General features: G+C 37.8%; 1 protein-coding gene across 15 annotated transcripts in view; it reads left to right on the top strand.

The window, feature by feature from the left end:
* LOC129574045 (guanine nucleotide exchange factor DBS) overlaps positions 1–21,329 on the top strand; it is an 87,847-nt gene that overhangs the window by 47,787 nt on the left and 18,731 nt on the right. For 2 of the 15 annotated variants that reach the window (XM_055455359.1, XM_055455360.1), the window contains exon 1: positions 9,639–20,229. The exons of the other annotated variants lie outside the window; for them this stretch is intronic. In XM_055455359.1, coding sequence (XP_055311334.1) covers positions 17,665–20,229 — 2,565 coding nt within the window. In that variant the 5' untranslated portion in view covers positions 9,639–17,664. Of the gene's footprint in view, positions 1–9,638; positions 20,230–21,329 lie in introns of those variants that run through there. 15 annotated transcript variants of the gene reach the window in all.

Here is a 21,329-nt window from a genome sequence, read left to right as displayed (position 1 = left end):
GAATTTTGTACTGCAGATGCGTTACAACAACGCAACGCATGAAAAATATCTGATATTTTTATGCGATATTTCTATCCCATATGAATAAAAATATCTCATAGTAATCTCTGATTTATTTCCTTTTCAATTTTTGCGCTTGGTCTACACATGTATATCATTGCTATATTCTACATTCAAAACAAAGTGACCAAAATTAAATGGAATTGAATAAAGTCAAAATTATCTTCGCTTGATTTGATCGCTTGACCGAGGTTAAATTCTTGTAATCAAAACTCGGAAATATGCTATCGTCAAGAATTTCTCTGAATTGCCGATTTTCTTCACTATCCGGCCGATCCAAATAAGAGAATTAAATTAATCGATTCAATTGTAGTAAATCACCGGTCACAGTATTAATTTCCCATTTTTGCGGTTCTAGTCGATTTAAAGTTCGACTGACTTTCTACTTTCGTAACGGAAAAAATTAGATTATTTTGAAAATTTGTTGACATTTGCATAGCATTTAGAATTCGACGACAACGATTCCAAGTGTTTTTCGAGCCGATATGATTCGGGCCATTGACAACAAACAGGTTTTGGATCAACGAACGACTCAAATTTCATTATCATTTTGCATCCAATAGAAAAAAAATACACGCATAACTTATTATCGTTGAAGCTCGTAGCATGCTAGAATGGGCTTGGTGATCGATTGAAATGAAAATGTGTAGCATTTCTACAAGAAGATCTTTGACATGATTCATTATCGCACCAAAAATAATGTTGATCCGTTAAAAATGTATATGAGCTGTGTATCTGGATAAGCTGCGGATGTTTAAAGCATACGATCAACACGGCTGATTCTTTCACAAAATTCGCCCTGATAACGTGAATACTATAGTGTGTCATCCGGTTGTTCCTTCTTGTTTCTGTCAGCACATTGTCTTTGATGCGCGTTGTGTGTGCGTTTGCTCGCGCTTAGTACGTCTATTTGGCAAGCGCGTCGCTTTTATTTCTTAGTTCTTGTTGTTTCATTTTCGTGTTAATACACGAAACATAACGATTCCCGTTAGGCTAATTTCTTATTTAAAGTTGACCGAATTCTTGATCATTTCATGTTTTGACTTGTCGTTGTATGCGCACTCCACATTTTTATCTCTTTTTGCCGTTTTTTTTACATTCATATTTTCGCTGTGCGTCCATCGTTTTATTGGACGCGCGTCCAGTTGAGTGGTCGAGTTTTGTTTTGTTTTGTATATGTGTGTGTATGTGTGCGCTCATATTTGAATTCATGTTAGTGGACAGTCGGTCTCCGTTTTCGGAGTCATTAGAAAATACAAATGACATGAAGATCGTTTAAATAATCTCTTGTATTATGGGTTTTATTTCAATTCTTACCTAAATCCAAATTGTTTATTTTGTCACATTTCACACACGCATCATCTTTGCACACAGCATCGGCTGAAAGTGGATTTGTTTTGATAAGACCTGCTTAAAAGAAGATCCAATCCACAATTCGTACGCTGGGACGAAAGAGATTAAAACAGACAAATCAAATTTACCTACACAACAAAAAACCAGTCTCATAACGTGTGAGAATTATGCGTTTTATGAATAGTTTCATTCAAGAATACCATGAAGAGTAAAAAAATGTTTCTTTCCAAAAATATTATAAAATATTTCGGAACATGTCTCCGAAACACGAGACATATTTTTGTTCTAGACTGTCTTATAATCTTTCTGCTTCCTCTTTCCGTTGTGTTGATGTTTTTTCTCTCGTCTTCTTCTATCAATTAGCGTCAAATTTCTTCTGAAATAGTGGGCAAAAACGCCGAGAAATTTATTATAAGACAATTAATTTAAAAATCAAACTAAAAAACGTGAGCCGATTTTTCCGGTGAATTATTGTTAAAATGCCATGTGCTTGACGCGAATCGCTTCTTACATTTTAGTTCCATCGTTTTTCTTTTTGTTGTTGTCGAAAGACGCAATAAAATCAGTTTTTGTTGATGTTGTGGCGATGAAAACTTTCGACGCACAATGATACGACGAGCATATGTAGAAAATTTCAAATGTGACCCAGTTTGGATTGACCAAAGTGGCTGGGTCGACCAGGTTTGTTTCGGGCGAAAAGTGCGTGCGGAAAATAAAGCTAACGCGTACTAAATGAAAACAATAGCTCAAAATTAAATGCTTGAAATTTTATTAGTAACCATAATTTGTGCGTTCCAACATTTCTCTTTAGGTCGAAGAAAAAGCAATCATTACGACGCACGTACCATGTCACGGCGTCGATTATTATGTTGCTCTAGGTGCGTTTTAATTTCAGTATTATTTACATGGTGAAGCTCGTACATTCGCCACTCGATCGATGGATTCTTTATCAATGCTAATCGTTCGATGGCTTCACGGCCTTTTCCTTCGCTAATAAAACAGTTGTCATCGCTATTGCGTTGTCAAAGCCATCTATTTATTTTTGTAATTCAAAGAAGCAGCAATCATATACAAACAATCACATTAAATTAATTAAACTGATTTGAACTGCGCACATTTTTTGCGTGCATAACATGTGAAGCGAGAGACAAATTGGTGAAAAGTTTTTGTTGTGCTGCTACTGTCGTTGTTGTCGTCGACATCATTGTCGTTGACGTTGAGTTTTTCTGCTGATTTCAACATAGTTAATGCTTTTTTCTGTGCTGCAAAATCGTTGAGATACTAATCGGTGATTAAACTCAAGGGAAAAATGCTTTTCAACGATTACCTCACTTCATTTAGCGGGCTTTGACATAAAAACGCACTTCGGAAGACACGATTTTGCCTTTGTGTTTATGAGTGCGCTCTTTGTTTCGTTAATGGGTGACAATTTACATCGATTCGCATCATGCATATATATTTTACGCAGAAAAATGAATCAAAACACATGGTTTGTCATCAACTCAATCACGCAGTTTTGCATATTTTTATCAACTTTTCTTTCTTCCTATTGATATCCACTTTCAATATGTCTATTGATCTTCTCTTACGGCGTTGCATCACTTTGTCACCCATTCAAGTGTGCTATCGAATTGATAACGAAAAAAACGCTTTCCGGTTTTCGGAGCATTTTAAAGTTGTCTCATCACAATCTATGAAACAATCAGAAAATCCTTTGAGACCACTTCAAGCCCATTGAGTAATTCAGTATAATGGGTGTTAAAAAGAATACCAATTTTCGTTGCTACTATGTTCTCCGGGGTCTTCTAAATTGAGATTGGAGATCAGGGAGTGCTAGCATTTTTGATACTTCTTTTTTTATAGAAAAAAATGCTTAAACAATTGCAAAAACACGAACAGATTTCAAAAGCCCGTTTCCACAAAACGCATCACAAATGCAGAAATACAGACAAGCCCTGGTACAAATGTTAAGAAGAAAGAAAAAAAACACGTCTTCCATTGTGTAATATAGTTGGGTCCATTTAAATGGTATCATGTAACGATGTGCACGATGCGAACCGGTTTACTTGCGATATCTGCTTTGTTGGACGTCTGTCGAACTGTGTGCACTTAAAATGTAATCGAATTGAAATTCGAATTGGTCGCGGTGTCCAAATATTGAGAAGAGTCACACTGCGATTGAGAGAGCGACTAATGTGATTATAATAATTGTTAAGACTGATGATATTCCGCTATCAATTCACACAATCAGTTGCTATTCAAACGGACACAAAAATCTCCCAATCCAACACTTTATATGCGCACATCATGGAATGGATGCAATTTGGAAACGAAATACGAAAAATGCCAGAGACTACGACAATTCCACTTTATCGGTATATTCATTTCGCGAAGATGCTCAATTTTTCGTCTTCATTGCAAGAAAATAAACTGGTTTCATGAAATGCATTATTTGCGTGCATTTTTTTTTTTTTGCTTTACCTCACTTTGTCTCGTTCAAAGGATCAGAACTATTGCAGTTGCCATTGTTCCATGAACAACGGCCGTAATATTCGCTTTCTTATGGTGCAAAGAGCGAAAGAGAGAAACACAACATTGTGTTGGCAAAAATGAGAAGCATTTAAAGCAGCGTGAAATCTATGTGACTTGCGAGATAATCCATCGCAATGGCAAATGGTTTCGACCGGAGCGTGCAGAAATGAATCAAAGGTCGCTAAAGTGATTTGGATATTTTTTTCTTCATTTCATTCGTTTTTTCACTCACTCATTCACTTCGCTTGCTTGGTCGCCGAACCAATGTATAGCATCTTGCGCGCGCACTTGGAATTTCGTACGTTGCAGCGCTATAAATGTCGGAATGAATGAAGGAAAAATCTAAATGCTAATAATTTCTTGGCTGATTTCTCATTGTGTTTTGCTGTTTGTGCGAAGCGAGTGAGAAGAGTTTTATTTATTTAGCTGTATGCTTGGGTTCGCGGAGCCACAATTACATTCCGGCTCTCAGTTGGAATTCGCTTTCGCTTGAAATGGTTTTTCATTTAATTTTCTTGTGATGATTTGGAGATTATCCAAGTAACGCTTGTTACTTGACTTGAGTTTTGAGATTTTATATCGGAATGCCGTTCAAGAGAGAGAGATAGAGAGAGAGAGAGAGAGAGAGAGAGAGAGATGGAGTTGAGTATTTTGGCTGTGATGGTAAGCCCAATCCTCGCGTTTATTCCCAGAAAAAGACCTACCAAAATACTCTGAATGGTAATTGTGGCCTGTGTGACAAAGCATTTCTAGCGTCTCCGGAAGCGTGAGTAACACGACTCCGAATTAGGTTTATTTCGGTGCTTGCACAACAAATGAGATTTGTGCCATGTGTAAATTAAAACATCCTAAATTCGTTGTACTGATGAAATCGCACTAGTTGCGATTTTGCTGAAAATGGTATCACACATCGAATATGCGTTCAAATCATTAATTATTTGTGTTGTTGATCTCGATCGACCATATAAATAAATGCTCGGCTATTATATTATTACGGTAATAATCTAATAAATTGATTCGCTTCTTTTTTTCAATTTGAATAATAAAATTGATATTTTCTTTCGTAAATGGTTTGTACATCTCGTTGCGCACATTGTCGTCTCATTTCAATGGAATATAAATTGCGGATCAACGAAACGGTAAAATTCGATCGGCTTTTATGGAATGTAAATGGAGCAGATGAAACAATGAATCGTGGTGTGAATTTATGTGCACACGATCGCTCGCACAGTTTTCAATAGTAATCCGTGTGTGGAAAATATTATATTGAATGGGATTTGATAATTCGATTCATGACGCATGTACAGTTTATACTGTATTTACCCACGGATTTACATCCGATTCAGTAATTATCAAGGTGAATCGACAGAAAATTAATAAGCAAACAAAATAAAACGATGAGAGGTTTTTGATCCGATTTAAGTAAGAGCTGCTCTGTGCGAATGCAGGTGACTGTGTCAGTAAGGTAAAACAGAAAACTGTACACAAATCGAATGACAGCAATGTTTGCAGGTGCGAAGAAACGTTATTCGATCGTCCTCATGCAACGGCACTGCATGCCTACATTCAAAGGCCGCTTCAAGTGTGGATAATCATGTTTGCAATGGAAAAATTTCCTATTCGAAGTTCATGAGCGCAATTGATATCATTAAGCAACATGGAGTCAGCATGGTTTTCTTCCTATCCCTGGATTCTAATGCCAATTTGTAATTTATCGTCGTTCGCACACGTTTCGATCAATGTCAATGTTGAACGATCAAAACAAGTTTTCGCCTGCCGATTGCACAATCTCTAAATGAATATAGGTTGAATAGTATCTGCAACCGGTTCGCAATTTCTGCGTTGCATCATAGAATGCATTCTTCACGTTCCCATCATCAAAACCATAAATGGCAATCGTATCAATACGAATTAATTTATTATCCCGATATATGAATGCATGCATGTGGTCAACACGCGTCCCATGCATTTGATGAATTTATGGTAATACCTATTCGTGTACAATTGATTACATGTTCAAATATGATCTTTATAGGCGAAGATCAAGGAATCCGTTGCGTAACACTTTGCCCAACTAGTTTTTGTTTTGCGACTTAGAATCCCGCAAAAATTATATATTACATCATGACTGTGGTGTGAGTAATCGACCGGTGGCGAGAGAGAGATAGATATCGTTAATCGTTGCAAAAGTCAAATCCCGTTTCGAATGTGTGTCAACCAAAGACCGAGAGATGCAATCGATCGAACTGTACAGCATGCACACAATGCATCGAATCAAGTTGTAGCCCATATGCTCGGTGGCTGGTCAATAAATGGTTCGGACGGTAATTGTGTCTTATGCAATGTGCCGGCTTTGCCTACGAAAATGAAACAACAGTTATGCAATGTAAACTACTATCAGTGGAAAATGAGTACTTGATGCCAGGCAATTTGTTTGCATGCTGCGCTCAACTAACCGATGTTCTATTCAAATTCTTTGAATCTCAGACAAACGAACACACACAAGTACGCACGCATCCGACTCTTAGTCGACTTAGAACGATTCAATAAACAAGCATTCGTTGTGTAATAGAATTATCGAACATTTCCGTTTGAATATATCGTCTCTGATCCCAAGTAACAACGGCGGCAGCAACGGTGACGACAACTGATCTCGTTCTAATTCCAATGTAGCGGATCATCGTTAGTTTTTATGACAGAAATAAATACAGCTGCCTGTTTTGAATATGCACCAATTCAATGGTGTGCGCACAGTATTGGAATTGCCATTTGTCAACCGTTCGATAATTAACAGCATCCACGCATCAATATTCGATCAGTGGGTTAGCAAACGGTATTCGTTAAATAATCTGAAATGCCAAAACTCCAAATAAATCGTATGATCATCAAGATGCACCTAGCCAACGAGCATTCAGTAACTGTAATTCGATATATGTGTTCTTTTCGCTGTTGATTTTACGTGGAGACGACCTTGCACGAATCGACTGTTGCTGCTGCTTCAGCATCTACAACACCAATCAATTCAACGGTTTTGTTGTGAGCCACTTTTCGATGCAACTCTCGTGATTATTGTACGGTAATGTGGGAGATTCTTCTGCAATTTGGTGTAGTTGAACTCTTCAACTTGTCATCGGTGGCTGATTTAATGCCGTAAGGTGAACACAAGCCAAAAGTCGCGCAACCGATGAAAACAACAAATCCCAAAATGGGATGCGATAAGGTACAACAAATCACAAGCGAAGTATCATTTTGTGAAAGTGTTTTATTGCAATTTTTGTCAGTGCATTGAAAAAGGAGAAGAGAAAAAACACAACAAAGAAACTACAACAAAAAATTGAATGACTATTTCTCAGAAGAAAAAAAACAACAACACAAAGAGCAAGTCTCAAAAGAAATGTCGCGCGAGAGTGTTGTGCGCGCCAGCACACTTTCATTTGTTTCGTGATTCATTCAGGCATACAGTGCACATTTCGCATTCAGCATTCGCCACTCTGTCGAAAATACAGTCTAAACTAACGATGCAAACTCAGCTCCACGGCAAAACACAAAATCAAATGAAAACACACAGAGAGAGAGAGAGACTCTCTGCCAGAGAGAGAGAAAAGACAAAAATACCCACGCTTCTATATTTCAACTCTTTTTCCTAATCAAAACAAAACCAAATATGAAAATAATAATAGTATCGCCTTAATTTATGAATTTAAAGCGGAATGATGAAATGCAACACGTTTCGAATGAAGAATTAATACACAGTATCGCACCGAATGCATTGTTTTCGGTTTTACCCGTGCTGAATGTGTGTGTGTGTGTGTGTTTGTTATTGTTGCTGATTTTTATTTCTTCTTCTTCATAATATTTCATAAACAAACGATTTTCACGTTTGATTGTCATTAAAATCAGAGAACCAAAATAAAAACTAATAAAGTCTTTGTGCGATTTCGTGCTTCGGCGAGAGAGTCAAGCTCATTAGACCAACGAATCGCGCACGTTGTAAATTGCATGACGTTGAAATTGATTCATCAAGAAGACATGCATGCGCTGTGTTTGTGGTGTGTGTGTGAAGTGAGAAGTGATTGCAAATTCGATCTTTCAACTGACGAAACACAGAGATGAAATGGGCCATTGAACCAACTACTTGCCACTTTGAATGTCTCTCGTTTCGAATGGATGCGAGCGTGTGCGGCATGGCTTTTTGATTATTGTTTTTACAACAAATTTAATTTCGACGATGAAATGGTAAACGATCCAACGAACGTGCGAGCAAAGCATTTCAAGGAAGATGCTTTGAATGCGACCGACCCAAACGAAAATGTCATCCGATACACCATTTTTCCGGGTAAATTGAAATAAACTCTAGCATTTTACTATTCCATACATATTTTCACACTTTCTATATCGCCCCATAAAATGAATGGGCTTCGTTGAAACGTAAAGTGCTCGCTGCTTGCTCTTTTTTCGTTATTTTCTTTAGCTGACTTTTTCAAATTCAATTAAACAAATTCAATGTTTTCCCTCCATTCGTTTGATTTTGACCGGTTTAGTCAAGCCATAAGATCTTTGAACTGGTTGAAAACATAAAATGCTTTACATAAACGAAAATTAAACTCACATTTGAGTGTGATGTAGAGTTCTTTCGGTTCATTTGATTTTTTATAAATTCTAGACCTCATTTTTCGTGCTACTGATCTGATCCAAGTGTAAAGTTAAGCCGTAAATGACCGTTAAATCAAATTAAAAGTTAAGAAGAAACAAAAAATTATGCGCATTTAAATGATGATCAAAGCGAAACAAGATTATAAACATACTGAAGCATTTTTTGAGCAGAATATTACGTTCTTCGAGTATTGCAGTTTTTTTTTTTGCTTCAATGGACCTGTAATACAGATTACAAAGCCACCGCCGCTGCCGCATCTTCTAATCGTCCGTTTGCAAATGCCTTTTGATATGATGAATGTTGAAGATTATTTGAGTGTTTTTTCTTAATTAAAAATCACATACCAGAATATTCCGAACAGAACAGAAACCGTTGATCTACTAAGCAAACGACACAGTTGCTTGCATTGAGGTTATCACTGACAAAAATCAGCTTTTCACTCAGTCAAATGGTGTGATCTATGCTGAGGCTAATGATGGCTTATCGCCATTCTTTGCACACCTAAACTCAAGTTCAAACTATTCACATTGAGAATTCACCAAAATTAGTTCAAGAGAGAGATAGAGTGAGAGAAATCACTCTTAACAGGGTGCTAAGTTGATATTCAACTGATAAGACAGTGGCCATAATTTGTTACTTTTGAATAAAATTCCAATTAAAAGCGGTCATTTTAAGACCCCGGTAAGTAAAAAAGTTTCGCTGGATGTGAAGCTTGCTCACGATTACGGTACATTTTGTTTTCTCGTAAGACAATACATGGTTCCATTGTGAGATTATCTCAATAAAATGTACACCGCACGTAATTATACACACTGCGCTGGGTGGGACGTTTTGACTAGTCGCATGAAAACCTATTTTCGGTATGTTTATATCGCCGAAAATTACATTTTTTTTTCTCTTTTCATTTCGGTCGCTTCTAGTTCAATGAGCCAAGGTCTGGGACTCTCTGTAGGCAATTTGCATTCCGCGACTGTTTCGGCTAGTTGGCCGACGATGTCCCAGTTTTTTGTTGTGTTTTCTTTTTGTGCGATTCGAATACGAAGAAATGCTTGGACAACCAACAATCGAATAGTCAATTTTCTCATTGATGTATCGACTGATCTACTTTATATTTTCGTGCCTTTTGAATTGTACACACTGCGATTTATCTTATTCGGGTGGGCTATGATGTTCATTAGCATTGCTTGCTAATTTGTTAGCAGGGAATGAAATGTTCATTGACCATTTTACCGAGATGTGTTCCCACTTTCTTCGATGCGGTGTGTGCGGTTGAGTGCTTTACCTTTACTTGCCCAGGTGAACCGAAATACCCGGACATTTTGGCTCAATGTAAAAAAAATGATCTAATTTATTGATAATAATTCATGATGATCACTTGTTGAGCGCGCGCTCGCGCTTGAGCTTATTAAATTTCTGGGCCGTTTGTAGGTAGTGGGATTTTTGTTGCTGTTGTTGTTTGAATCATTGAGTTTTGTGTGCTGTTTTTCATTTCGATTTAATTATTTAGCCCTAAAATGAGCGCGGCACAACAACACGGTGCTCCATTTAGACGGAGTGCCGAAAAACTAAAGCAAATGAACAAAACAAAAATGAGAGATAAAGCAAAACAAAGCAACAAACCAGTGCCAAGCGAAAATCTGTGTATGTTTGTGTTTGTTTATTTGTTGGTTGCTTGCTTGTACTCAATTTATTAAATTAGCAAAATATAGTTTCGACGATTGAATGCGAATGAAACGCACCATGTAAAACAAACAATCACAACAAAGTGGCAAAAAGGCAGCGGCAAATTCGGAAACTCAAAGTTTTCACTTCATTCGTATCCAATTTGTTAATTCGATTTGTGATTGTGTTTGATGCATTTTTTTGTTTCATTGACTGCTCAATTGTTTCGCTGCTTGTTTTTTTTCTCGCAAGCTTAATAAAATAGCTTGGTTACGTATGACGAGAATCGGAATTCCAAGCTTACATTAGTATTGATGTTACAATGTAAAAAAAAACATCATATTTAGTGGTTCACTTCAATACTCTACTTTGTAGTCGGCGTGAAAAATGTTAACGCTTTGCGAACCAATGAAATCGAACAGTGTATATAAAAAGCGAAAGACATTCACGAACAACAACAACAGAAAAAACTGTAACAACATCGATCACACTTTGTTAATTATGATGTATAACAATTTGGATTTTTGTAACAATATCGAAAATTTCATTTTAAAATTGCTGTTGCTCGTTGCACATTTGGGTGTTGTTTCGGAGCACGGGCGACAGCAGCACGAACCAGCCACAACCGATGGAATGTGAAATAAACAAAGGGAAAATTGATGTATTGTTGAACATATTTCACGTTTGATGCTCACTATTGTTACTACTAGAACCATCATTTCATGTGGCCGGTCTCTTCATTCTTCTTGGTGATTTTTATTTCACTCGAATGCTTTTTTGTTTGTTCGCTTCGAGCGTTTCTGTGTGAATGGAAGCCAGAGAGAGAGAGAGAAAACAAGAACAAGCGCTAAATAGGTAAATTGGAGCTGTCAGGTGTAGCTATGATTTTAGTCGTCGAATACGAGTAATGATAATAGTAATAATATGAACGAAAATGATCGCAGCAATACGATATAACAATGCGCAAGTGATCCGTAGCTGTGCCGAGTGTAAATAATGGTGTATAGGCCGATTTCAGGCAATCATACAACGCTTGCGGTGCGAAGAGCTCTTGAATAGCTGTGAACTGTCTCGCTGTCGACGTTGAACTGTCTCTACACAATAATGTTTCTTAAATCGTTTCTTAGGAAAGGAGGAAAAAAATTGTTTCAAACAAAAAACATCACACATAATCAGCATTTTTCGTATACGTTCTTTTCTTGGCTGCTTATTACTTGTGATAAGTTGTGGCAGCATCGAGAAGAGTGAAAAATAAACACACACAAACACACAGAGAGAGAGACAGGCATTTCGTTTCGGTGGTATTGCTCAGACATGAAAACGTCGATTGTCTATTGTAATGCAATAATCGATATTTCAGTGTATTTTTTCCCCCGTGTACTGACACCACATCTCTCTCTTTATTATTATGATTACACCTTGAGTTGGTTCTGTTGCACCTCAACGGTATGTACTGAAAAATATTCTCATGTTGAATTGAGAGTATATCTGTTGCATGTGCATCGTACACATCATAAGTATTCACAATGCGGACAGCACCGTGGAAAAAAAACTGACGCTCTGAAATCGTCTTTCGACGAGCACAATGGATATACATATATGCAACCTCCACGGCGATAGATAAAGAGAGAGAGAGAATCACTCAATCTGTGATTTATGTGTAAAATCTGCAAATAATTGAAGCAATGCTGAAGAGTTTGGACTGTATTAGCTAGTATTTACGGTAGAACCAACGATTTTCGAGTTAGCACCAAAAGTTTGGTTCAAACAAAGTCAACACGACTCAAATTGAAAGAACACACATGTAAATTTTTGGCAAATGAAAACATATCCAATTGAATGCCTGTAAATCATTCGCTTTTATTGAAATCTCCGTAAAAGGTATACTACCTAGTAGCTCCAAGCACACATCTTCCGTATGTGCGAGACTTTCAAACTTCAAGTTTGATCAGACCGTTCGCAGCTGAATTGACTGTAACGATGTTACTAATTGTTTGCATTCTTTTCGGTTTCAATGAACTCTGAAGTCGATGCTCTTCGCGTTGAAAGTACACGCAAGCTAAGACCTTTAAATGCATCCAAGCAACGAATCACAGCCTAGGTGGATGAAGAACAGAAAAAACACACGGACGGAAAAAAGAATGAAAGTCTTCGAAGTATTCGATCTCGAAAATAAGTAGATAGAGACGGTCAATAAATCACAATCTACGCAATTGCATGCTCGTCGGATCCCACACTCTCTTATGAGCTAGCAACAACATGAACACCTTAATGACTGGTGCTAGCTTCATCTTCCTTGCTTTGCTATTTATTCTGTTTGCATCGGATGCAAAGAACATGCTCGGTATGATGTGGCCACTTCGTAAGAATTTCACACAGACCAACACCAATCTCTCTCACTGTCCCTGTGTATGCATACGTTTGAACAGTTTGCGTGCGTAAACACAATCATTTGTTTTGGACGAAGCAAACGGATGAATCTATTTTTGAGATTTTTCATTCGAAAAAGAAAAGAAAAAACGAAGCATTTTGGCATTCGATTAGAGGTTCATTTCCAATTCTCAATCGAACGAATGAGCTAGAGTCGTTAAACAACGACACAAAACCGAAATCACCTCGTCAGAAAAAAAATCTCAATTGAATCAGATCTAACAGTAAACTGATTGGCTTGACAATAGCGTGCGATAAAAATAAGCGCAGAATCAGGAGCAGAATCGATCAAGAATGCCCAAAAACTAAAAAAAATAAATCGTTCGGTGACGGATAATACAGAAGACGGTGAAACTAAAAAAAAATTCATTCAACAAGGTCGTTCGTCAGTATATATACTCTCTATACCTATAGAAAGTTGATAAAATTTATTATTGTTTTTTTCTCTCCTCTGTCTCTATTTCGTTGTTTTGCATCCAAGATGCGATTGTCTACGTTTTTATTGGTTAGTGATGGTGTGTATCTGGGTTTTGTGATGTGTTCGTGATCGTTTGCTTGCGCTCATCGCAATCTTTCAGCCATTTTTTGAGTGAGAACACAAACAAACCCGAAAAATTCAAAGAATCGCTGAGCGAATCAGAATGAGAATGAGCTAGTCAACAACGGCAACGAGGCCAAATATTTTATAATAAAAAAACCACACGTAAAGAGTAACGCATTTTTTTTCGGTGATAATTAGAGCAGAAGCGCACAACAAACGAATGTAAGGTTTTTCTTTCTGTTTTTCTTTCTTCAACATTATTATTGTTATTGTTATTCATTGGAATTTGCGCATTCACCGCTTTTTAATCTCATCATATGTGTGTGTGTGTGTGTGTGTGTGTGTGTTTCTTATTTGAGCGTCATTCAATGAATTGTTACAAACAAATTCCAGTAGCAAATCAAAACAACAGCAACGATACTGGTAATCGATTATGAAATTATGATTTTTGTTCAATGAAAAACTGAAAGAACCCGCAGAATTGGCCGACCATTTGATTACGTGGACACGCACCGACTTTGACATACATTGATCATGACCGTTTGGTCACCTCAAAAAGTCACGCTTCATCTTCGCCGTCTCACACACAACGTCGAATCAATTCATTTAAATCAATTTAGGAAAACGTTCTGAACGTTCATCGAGCGCAAACGAAGAACGAGATGCAACAACAACAACAGCAAAAAAAACGGGCGATCATTCAAAAGTGTGTTAAATACGGTGTCTAACGCTCACACTCAACACAAAATGTGCTCTTATGATGCTTGTTTGCCGTTGCTCATCATCATTTCTTCCTCTGGTTTTGTTATTATGCATGTTTGTGCAACAGAAAACATCACCGCAAAAATAAGCGTGCGATAGCAAATTGCAAGATATTCTCTCACATTGAGTAACACCGCAACATATAGTTCGTTCGGCAATGCCGAGTCCAAACCAAAAAAACATACTCACTAAGTCACTCACTCAATCGAACATACATACACACACTAACACACACACACGCGTAAAGTAAAGAGCAGACGCAGAGCACACGACTCAGTTCGGTCGGTTGCAGCAGTGAGAAAGACACGACAAAGCGTAGAGAGAAAGGAAAAGAGTTTGTACGTTGTACAAGCAACAGGTAGATACTGGTGTCGTTGCGAATGAAACAACAGTTTAGTGAATAAACTGTGCTCATACGAACAAGACGCGTTTTGTGTGACACTCTCTACGATGAAAACTGATCATCGTAACCGTAGTTGTTTCGTCGAACTAACAATTTAACTGAACAATCAACGAATCAAGTGGTTTTTTTTCTACTTCCGATTCAGAATTGAATGACCGAAACCAAGCAAGCAACAAAAAAAAAACAAGAGCAAAGAAACATTAATTCAAGAAAATTTGAAAAGTGTATTGTAGTGAGTACGTTGCGTTTTTTCGGTATTTTGACGTGAATGAGGTTTTTTTTTCCTCGCAGTGGCAACGGTCAAAGTGTTATTCAGTGACAAAAAAAAACTCGCTTGGATGTCCATTTTTGACGCGTGTCTCGTGAAAACGTTGCCAAAAAAAAGCAATGAACAAATGTGTGGAATAACAGAACATTTAGCCGCACAATTGTTGTAATTGAATGCAGAAAAGTGCGTGTGTCGTGATGTCGTGAAGAGATTGGACAAAACACGGAAAAAAAAACTTTGTTTTGCGGCCGTTATCGATCCCATTCATTATACATTTGACTAAGAGCAACGAATTGAATGTTAATTGATTCTCTTCTGAATGCCGTTTTTTTTCTCACTCGCTGCGATTTCCAATCATTACACCAGCGAGAGATTCTGATGTGACCAATGGACTGTGTTGAATAAACAATAAACATTTTCACGTGTAATTGAAGCGCTAATGGAAAGAAGTGGCTAACAAATGAATGATTGTGACAAAGACTGAACAATCGACCAGCGAACAAAGAACAATTTATTCATAGAACGCACTCGATTGAACTCTTGCACCTTTTCCCCGTACCATTCTGATGCGTGTATGTGTGTGTTTGTATACAGTGTCATTTACATCATCACTCAATTCGTTTCGGACAGTGCAAAATCCGTTTTGCAACTGACAAAGTGGACACATGGTGCAAAATAAAGAAAAAGAACAGACAGACTCCAAATTCAGATGGTGCAAAAGAAAACATTAAGCCAAGTGCAACGAATTGACGAAAAGAAGAAGCATTTCGTTTGTTTTTCTTTCATTCTTTGTATTTATTTGGCCCGAGAGTGTGATACATTTTGAAAAAGAAAACAATTTCGTGAAGAAAACGAGTTTGAGTTTACTGACATTTTTGCTCGATTGGATTGCATTTTTTTTAGTGAAAAATATTTTTGTCGAAACAGAAACAAACGCATAAAGCTGTGTGTTGCTTAATTCATATGATCGAATGTGGAATATAATTAAAATTTCGAGGACAAATTAACGAATTTGTGTAAAAGAACGTGTTAAAAGAAAAGAAGAAGAAGAAGAAGAAGAAGAAGAAGAAAGATATCGTTCAACAATATCTTATCGTGTTGATCTTTGCCAGATCGAATATTCATAGGCAGTTTGTCAATTTCTAATCAATTTAGGTAGTGCCAACCGAGTCATTTCATCATCGCAGCATTTTAAGTGAATTTACATGAAAATCAATCAATTTCGGCGGCATTTTTTTGTTTGAAGCTCCAAATACAATTAAGTGATTTTTTGTTTCATCATTTCATCTTCTCGACCGAATTTGTTTTCATTTTGATGTGTTACGCCCCGCTTAATGAACGGATCGCATTGTATATAAGAGACGACACGATCTATGATTTATTTGCCTCAAGTTAATAATCAACGATTCAATTCCAAATACAAATTGCACTGTTAATAGCTGATCATCAATTTATCATCGAACAATTGAACAGCGTCCGATACTCTCATCGTAATCATCATTAACCGCAACCGAAGAAAGAAAAAACTTATAACCAAGGGCATTGAGGAAAATTTAATTCAACCGAAAATTGAAGAAAAAAAAACTTGACGTTGGATTACCTTTTGTTCATTTCATTGATTTGGGAGGCTAGGCATCTTCGATCATTTACGACTGACAAACATTCGATTGCACCGACACACAAATTCTGACGCGCATCCGAAATAATTGATTCCATACGAATTAATACACAAATTTCACCGCTGTTGCTGTCGTTGAGCTGTGAAAGCGCGCGCATTCGATCAATTTGCTTCTCGCACATTTCATACACACACGATCATTTGGATGCCTCCAATTTGTATACGCATTTTTTTTCTTCTGTATACATAATTATCGGAATGTTCCGTTTCGTACAACAATAGCTACAACTAAATGAACACATATACAAAGGAAAAAAAACTGGATTAAGTTTTAAATTTGAGAAAGACTGAAATTGTGTTAATAAGAAAAAATTGCTGAACAGCAGAAAAAGGAAAGTAATACGAAACTGAAACTACCGAATCACTCGAACATCGACTCCGGAAACAGATTTTCAACAAATATCTCGAGCTCGAGTTGAGAAAAAGCAGATCACAAATAATTATTATACACCAATAAGTGAAACTAGAAAAATGAAACGCTGTGGCGCTACAACCTATCGACCAGCGCAATCAATGCCTCAATTTCACAAGAGCTAAATAAAACTAGCCACAACACAGTACAATCTAATCCAGAACAATCGGTAGCTACTACGAGCGTTGAAAATAATTGAGAAGAAAAGAGGTATAATTCATCTTTCTCGTTGTCAATTGACGGGCTTAGTAGTGATTCCGTGGAAAAGAAAACCAATCTGATTCGATCACAAGTCAATTTTGTTACTTTCTCGGTCACGTGAATCAAGAACTATTTGTATGCTTCAATTTTTGATCGAAGCACTGAGATTTCCACAAACATTTAATTGAATCTCCACCGATACATATCGCTCGAGCACAAGTCATAATTTAATTATTATTGCTGCGTAATTTTCTAGATATCTAGAAAATTCATCATCGACATAGGAAAAATAAAACCAGCAACAGCAAGAAGAAGCGAAACCGGTTGAAAAGTATGTGCTTCAAGAAATTATCTGATGATCAACCGGAATTGATGTGCATTTCTCTAATGAACAATAACAACGAAACAAACAGAAGAAGCATTTTATCAAAGTCGTTCATTTCGATCGTGCCCAATAGATTCCAGAAGGGAAAGTGAAAACCAAAAAGAACAATAAACATAAAAAATAAACTGTTGAAACTACATGATCTAAGCCGAAAAATATGCATTTGTTTTGTTTGCAAAAATGGAATGATTTAAACGAAAAGACGTCAGCAATGAAATGAAAGTTTTTGAAAACATTTAAAAATTAGGTGTATTATTAGAAAAACGAAAGAAAAAACAACAAAAGCAGACACCACGAAAAGGCAGCAGAAAAAATATACAGAAATGATGCAAACACCGTCAGCCCATTCATATCAACTGAATATGAAACTCGGTAAGCAAATGCCAACCACAAACCTAATGACATCCACACTGATGTCGAATTCATCGCGAAAAACATCGTGTTCGGATAATGCATCCGACATCGTCGATGCTGATTATGTGGACAAAAATATTCCAAAAATGGAACTGCTGAAAATTAGCTATGTGTCACGTAGCCGTAACAGTTTGACGGCAAACAATGATGACAGCGATGTGGTACAGTTGAGAGCGAAAAAGCGCATACATCCAAGGCAGCCGCTATATCAACGGTCTCACAGTGATGGTTTGCTAAAAGTCAGTGAATTAGCCAAACTGTCCGGTTGCAACAATGATAACAGCAAAGAGCACAACAGTTCGAGCAGCAAGACAAAAACCACAACGACAACGACAACGACAACTGCAAATTCCAAAGGGTCACCGACCAAATCCCAGCCATTGCCAATGCCAAGCCATCATCAAAATCCACTCAAGTACACAGTATACAAAAAGCATAATTCGTGTGACACAACCGCCGCACTAAAATCGGAAAAGTTGCAGTACACTAATGACGATGCCATATTCAAAGCCAAGAAAAAGTATTCAATGTTCGACGGCCGAAAGCGCAACTCCATCGATAACATTCAATTTTATTTCGATAGCAAAAGCTACGAACGACACGTTGACAACAAAATTTACGGTGTACTAATGCCGAATGCAAACACCTCGGATAAGGCACCAGCCAAGGCATCGGTCAAGCGTTTAGCACCGGCCGTACCGCCACCGAACTACGAGAATAAATCGAACAGCTGGAATTTTGTAAAAGCAACCAAGTCATTGTTGCATGGCGCAAACAGCGGTAGCCGCAATGCAAGCGGCCAAAAATACACGAAGAATGTGCCATCGGCAAAGAAAATGTCGCGTGATTCATCTTTAGTCGATTTGACACGAATCGGTCAATTGTTCCGGGAAACAAGGCGAGCATCGGCCGATGATCTTCTCGACGGCGGACGAATTCCGATTTGCAGCGAAATCAAATCAAGAACAACCAGTGAGAACAACGAGAGCGACAATAAAACTGCGTCCACATCAAAGAAAATCAAAAAACTCAGCACTGATTTTGAGAATAAGTGTTTGTGTGACTACAAACCGAAACAATTGCGAGAAGTTAACGAGCGCAAGAAATCCGCACCATCGCATTTGTTTTCGGATGCCGGCGGAAAATTTTCCGATTTGAATCGCTTAAATGAGAATTGCATGCGAAGTCGAAGGAAGCTGGAGTTTCCCGTAATGGAACCGGACAGTGGCAGCAAATCAGATCGATCGCCACCGACGCTACCACCAAAAAAGACCAATCGAATGGTGAAATGCAACAGCGCTGAATACGATGACGCAACCGCGCAAAAAGTTGACAAAGGATTTTATTTGTTGGATAAAACACGATCAAAATCCGTTTCAATTGAACATGGTGTGCCACTTTTTGGGCAATTCAATTCCAAATGCAATGGATCGCCAAGCACATGTGGCTATAAAAACTGTACGTTCATCAATTGCCCAATGTCGTCGATAACGGCGGCACTGTCAAACGTGAATCGGGAGCAAAACAGTGAAAAAATCTGCTCAAAAGCATCGATCAACAGCAGCGATAAGGAACAGATTCACGAAAAGAGCAGCAAATTGAAAAATGGCCATAACATTAGCATCACAAAAATCGATACAATCAGCAATAAATCCAAACTGTATCTCAAGACAAAAGATTTCAACGATGACGATGACGAATTTCTCAAGGACTTTGAACTGAATGGCGATGGTGTAACGTTGAATAATTTGAAAAATTTGAAAAACACTACCAATTTGAATGTCAACAGCACAAATGCATGTCCAAATAACGGTGGCACAACGATTCCCATCAAATTCATGCCAAATCAACAGAATCTGAATAATTCGATGAAATGCAAGAGTGTGGAAAAGCTGGATTTTAATTCGACCAGTACGATCGAAAATAAGAAATTCAACAATGCTCTGTCGACAACGGAAAAAGTGTCATTCAGCAAGAACGAAGACGATAATCGTGTGAAAATTTTCATTCGGGCAACGGCTTCGAACTCACCCATTTATGAGACATCATCGTCAGCTGATTCCGTGTCCGATTACTATGATTCGGTGCCAAATGAATGTGATACGGAGAAAAAGCCAACCGCTGATTCTGTATCTGACGCAGACGAAAAGTGCAATATTGTCGATTTCGGCATCACCCCAACCACAAACCTTCTAACGCCCACATCACTGCAACACTCACAGGCCGATCTAACAATGGGATCGAGTAAAAGCTTGAAGAATTTGTTCCCGAGTCGTCTCGGTTGTGACGGTGCCATATTTTGGAATGATTGCTTCTACTACGATGAGCATGCGTGTTGCAATTGCAAATCGGATTCAGATAAAGTGTCTAATTTGAATGAGATGCGATCGAGCAGTGGCTCGTGCACGTGTTCGCGGAATCGTAGCAGCACAAACAGCAGCGGCGGCGATGCTGAAGATGATGACGATCTTGAGGTAACATTCTCTATCATTTATTGAAAAATGACCAAAGATATACAGTAAGAGAAGGAATTGTCACTTGTCGACTTGAGCATAGACAAATCGATTATGAGCATAGTAATCTCTCTGCGAAAATCGTACAAATAATCTCTGACCAAAAAAAAATATGGTTGATTAACTCTTGGCATGCTCGCACTCGTTTGATTGACGAATCTGATGCAATCAAAGGCAAGTGCTTGCAATTTGCAAACCGAAACTTTGAGCCAGTCAAAACAAGTTCCGTTGGTCATAAATTCATGTGATCAATGAAACTTATTGCTAACGAAAATGACCAAAGAGCTTCGGTAATTGGATTACGTTGTTGAATGTTTGCATTTTTTCCCTTTCCCAACATTTAATTAGTCGTGTGTTGTTAGAATGGTGACTGCATTACTATTTTAAATTTAATTTCATTCTCTCTCTCCCTCTCGCCTAATAAAATCGAACATGCCCATGGCGATTGGATGTGTATGTGTGTATGTGTATGCGTGCGTGTGTGGATGGATTGTCGGTAGAATATGTGGAAATATGAAAACCGCCAATAATCGTTGGATTTAAATCATTTGAATGGTGTCCATTGTACAGCTCGGTCAGAATGAGCGACTTTCTTTTTCGGTAGAGAACATGAGCAGAAATAAGAAATAAGAAGAAAAAGGCAATTTAAAAAATGAATTTCTCTCAACGGCAAACTGACTGGGTAATTTATGATCAATATACGATGTTTTCGGTTTATTGACTCGTAATGATGAGTATGTGCGAATGATCCTATAATTTATGGCGGTCAGACATAAAGAAACAAACACTTAATCCATGAAATAAATTGTCTTTTTGTGTTTGTTTATGAGTTTGGCCCAGAGTCAAAACCGGCCCCCGAAGCCATGAACAATCGCACATCAATTCGGTAATCGGGCGCATTACATGCGAACGAATTGCTTCGATCCCGCAAAAATAATCCAACAAATTGAAACGGCTTAGGCGCCGTGCGAAAATGTAAAAGCTTCTGTACGAAATATTTAACTTGTTGTAACTGTGTAGGCATCTCTCATAAGTCATAAGCAAAATTCTTTTCCATCCAA

Source organism: Sitodiplosis mosellana, unplaced genomic scaffold, assembly GCF_009176505.1.
Source record: "Sitodiplosis mosellana isolate CC-2019 unplaced genomic scaffold, AAFC_SMos_1.0 Smas_scaffold_6150, whole genome shotgun sequence".
NCBI classification, from domain to species: domain Eukaryota; kingdom Metazoa; phylum Arthropoda; class Insecta; order Diptera; family Cecidomyiidae; genus Sitodiplosis; species Sitodiplosis mosellana.
The sequence above is the reverse complement of the archived record's forward strand: the minus strand, read 5'-3'. Positions and strand labels throughout refer to the sequence as shown.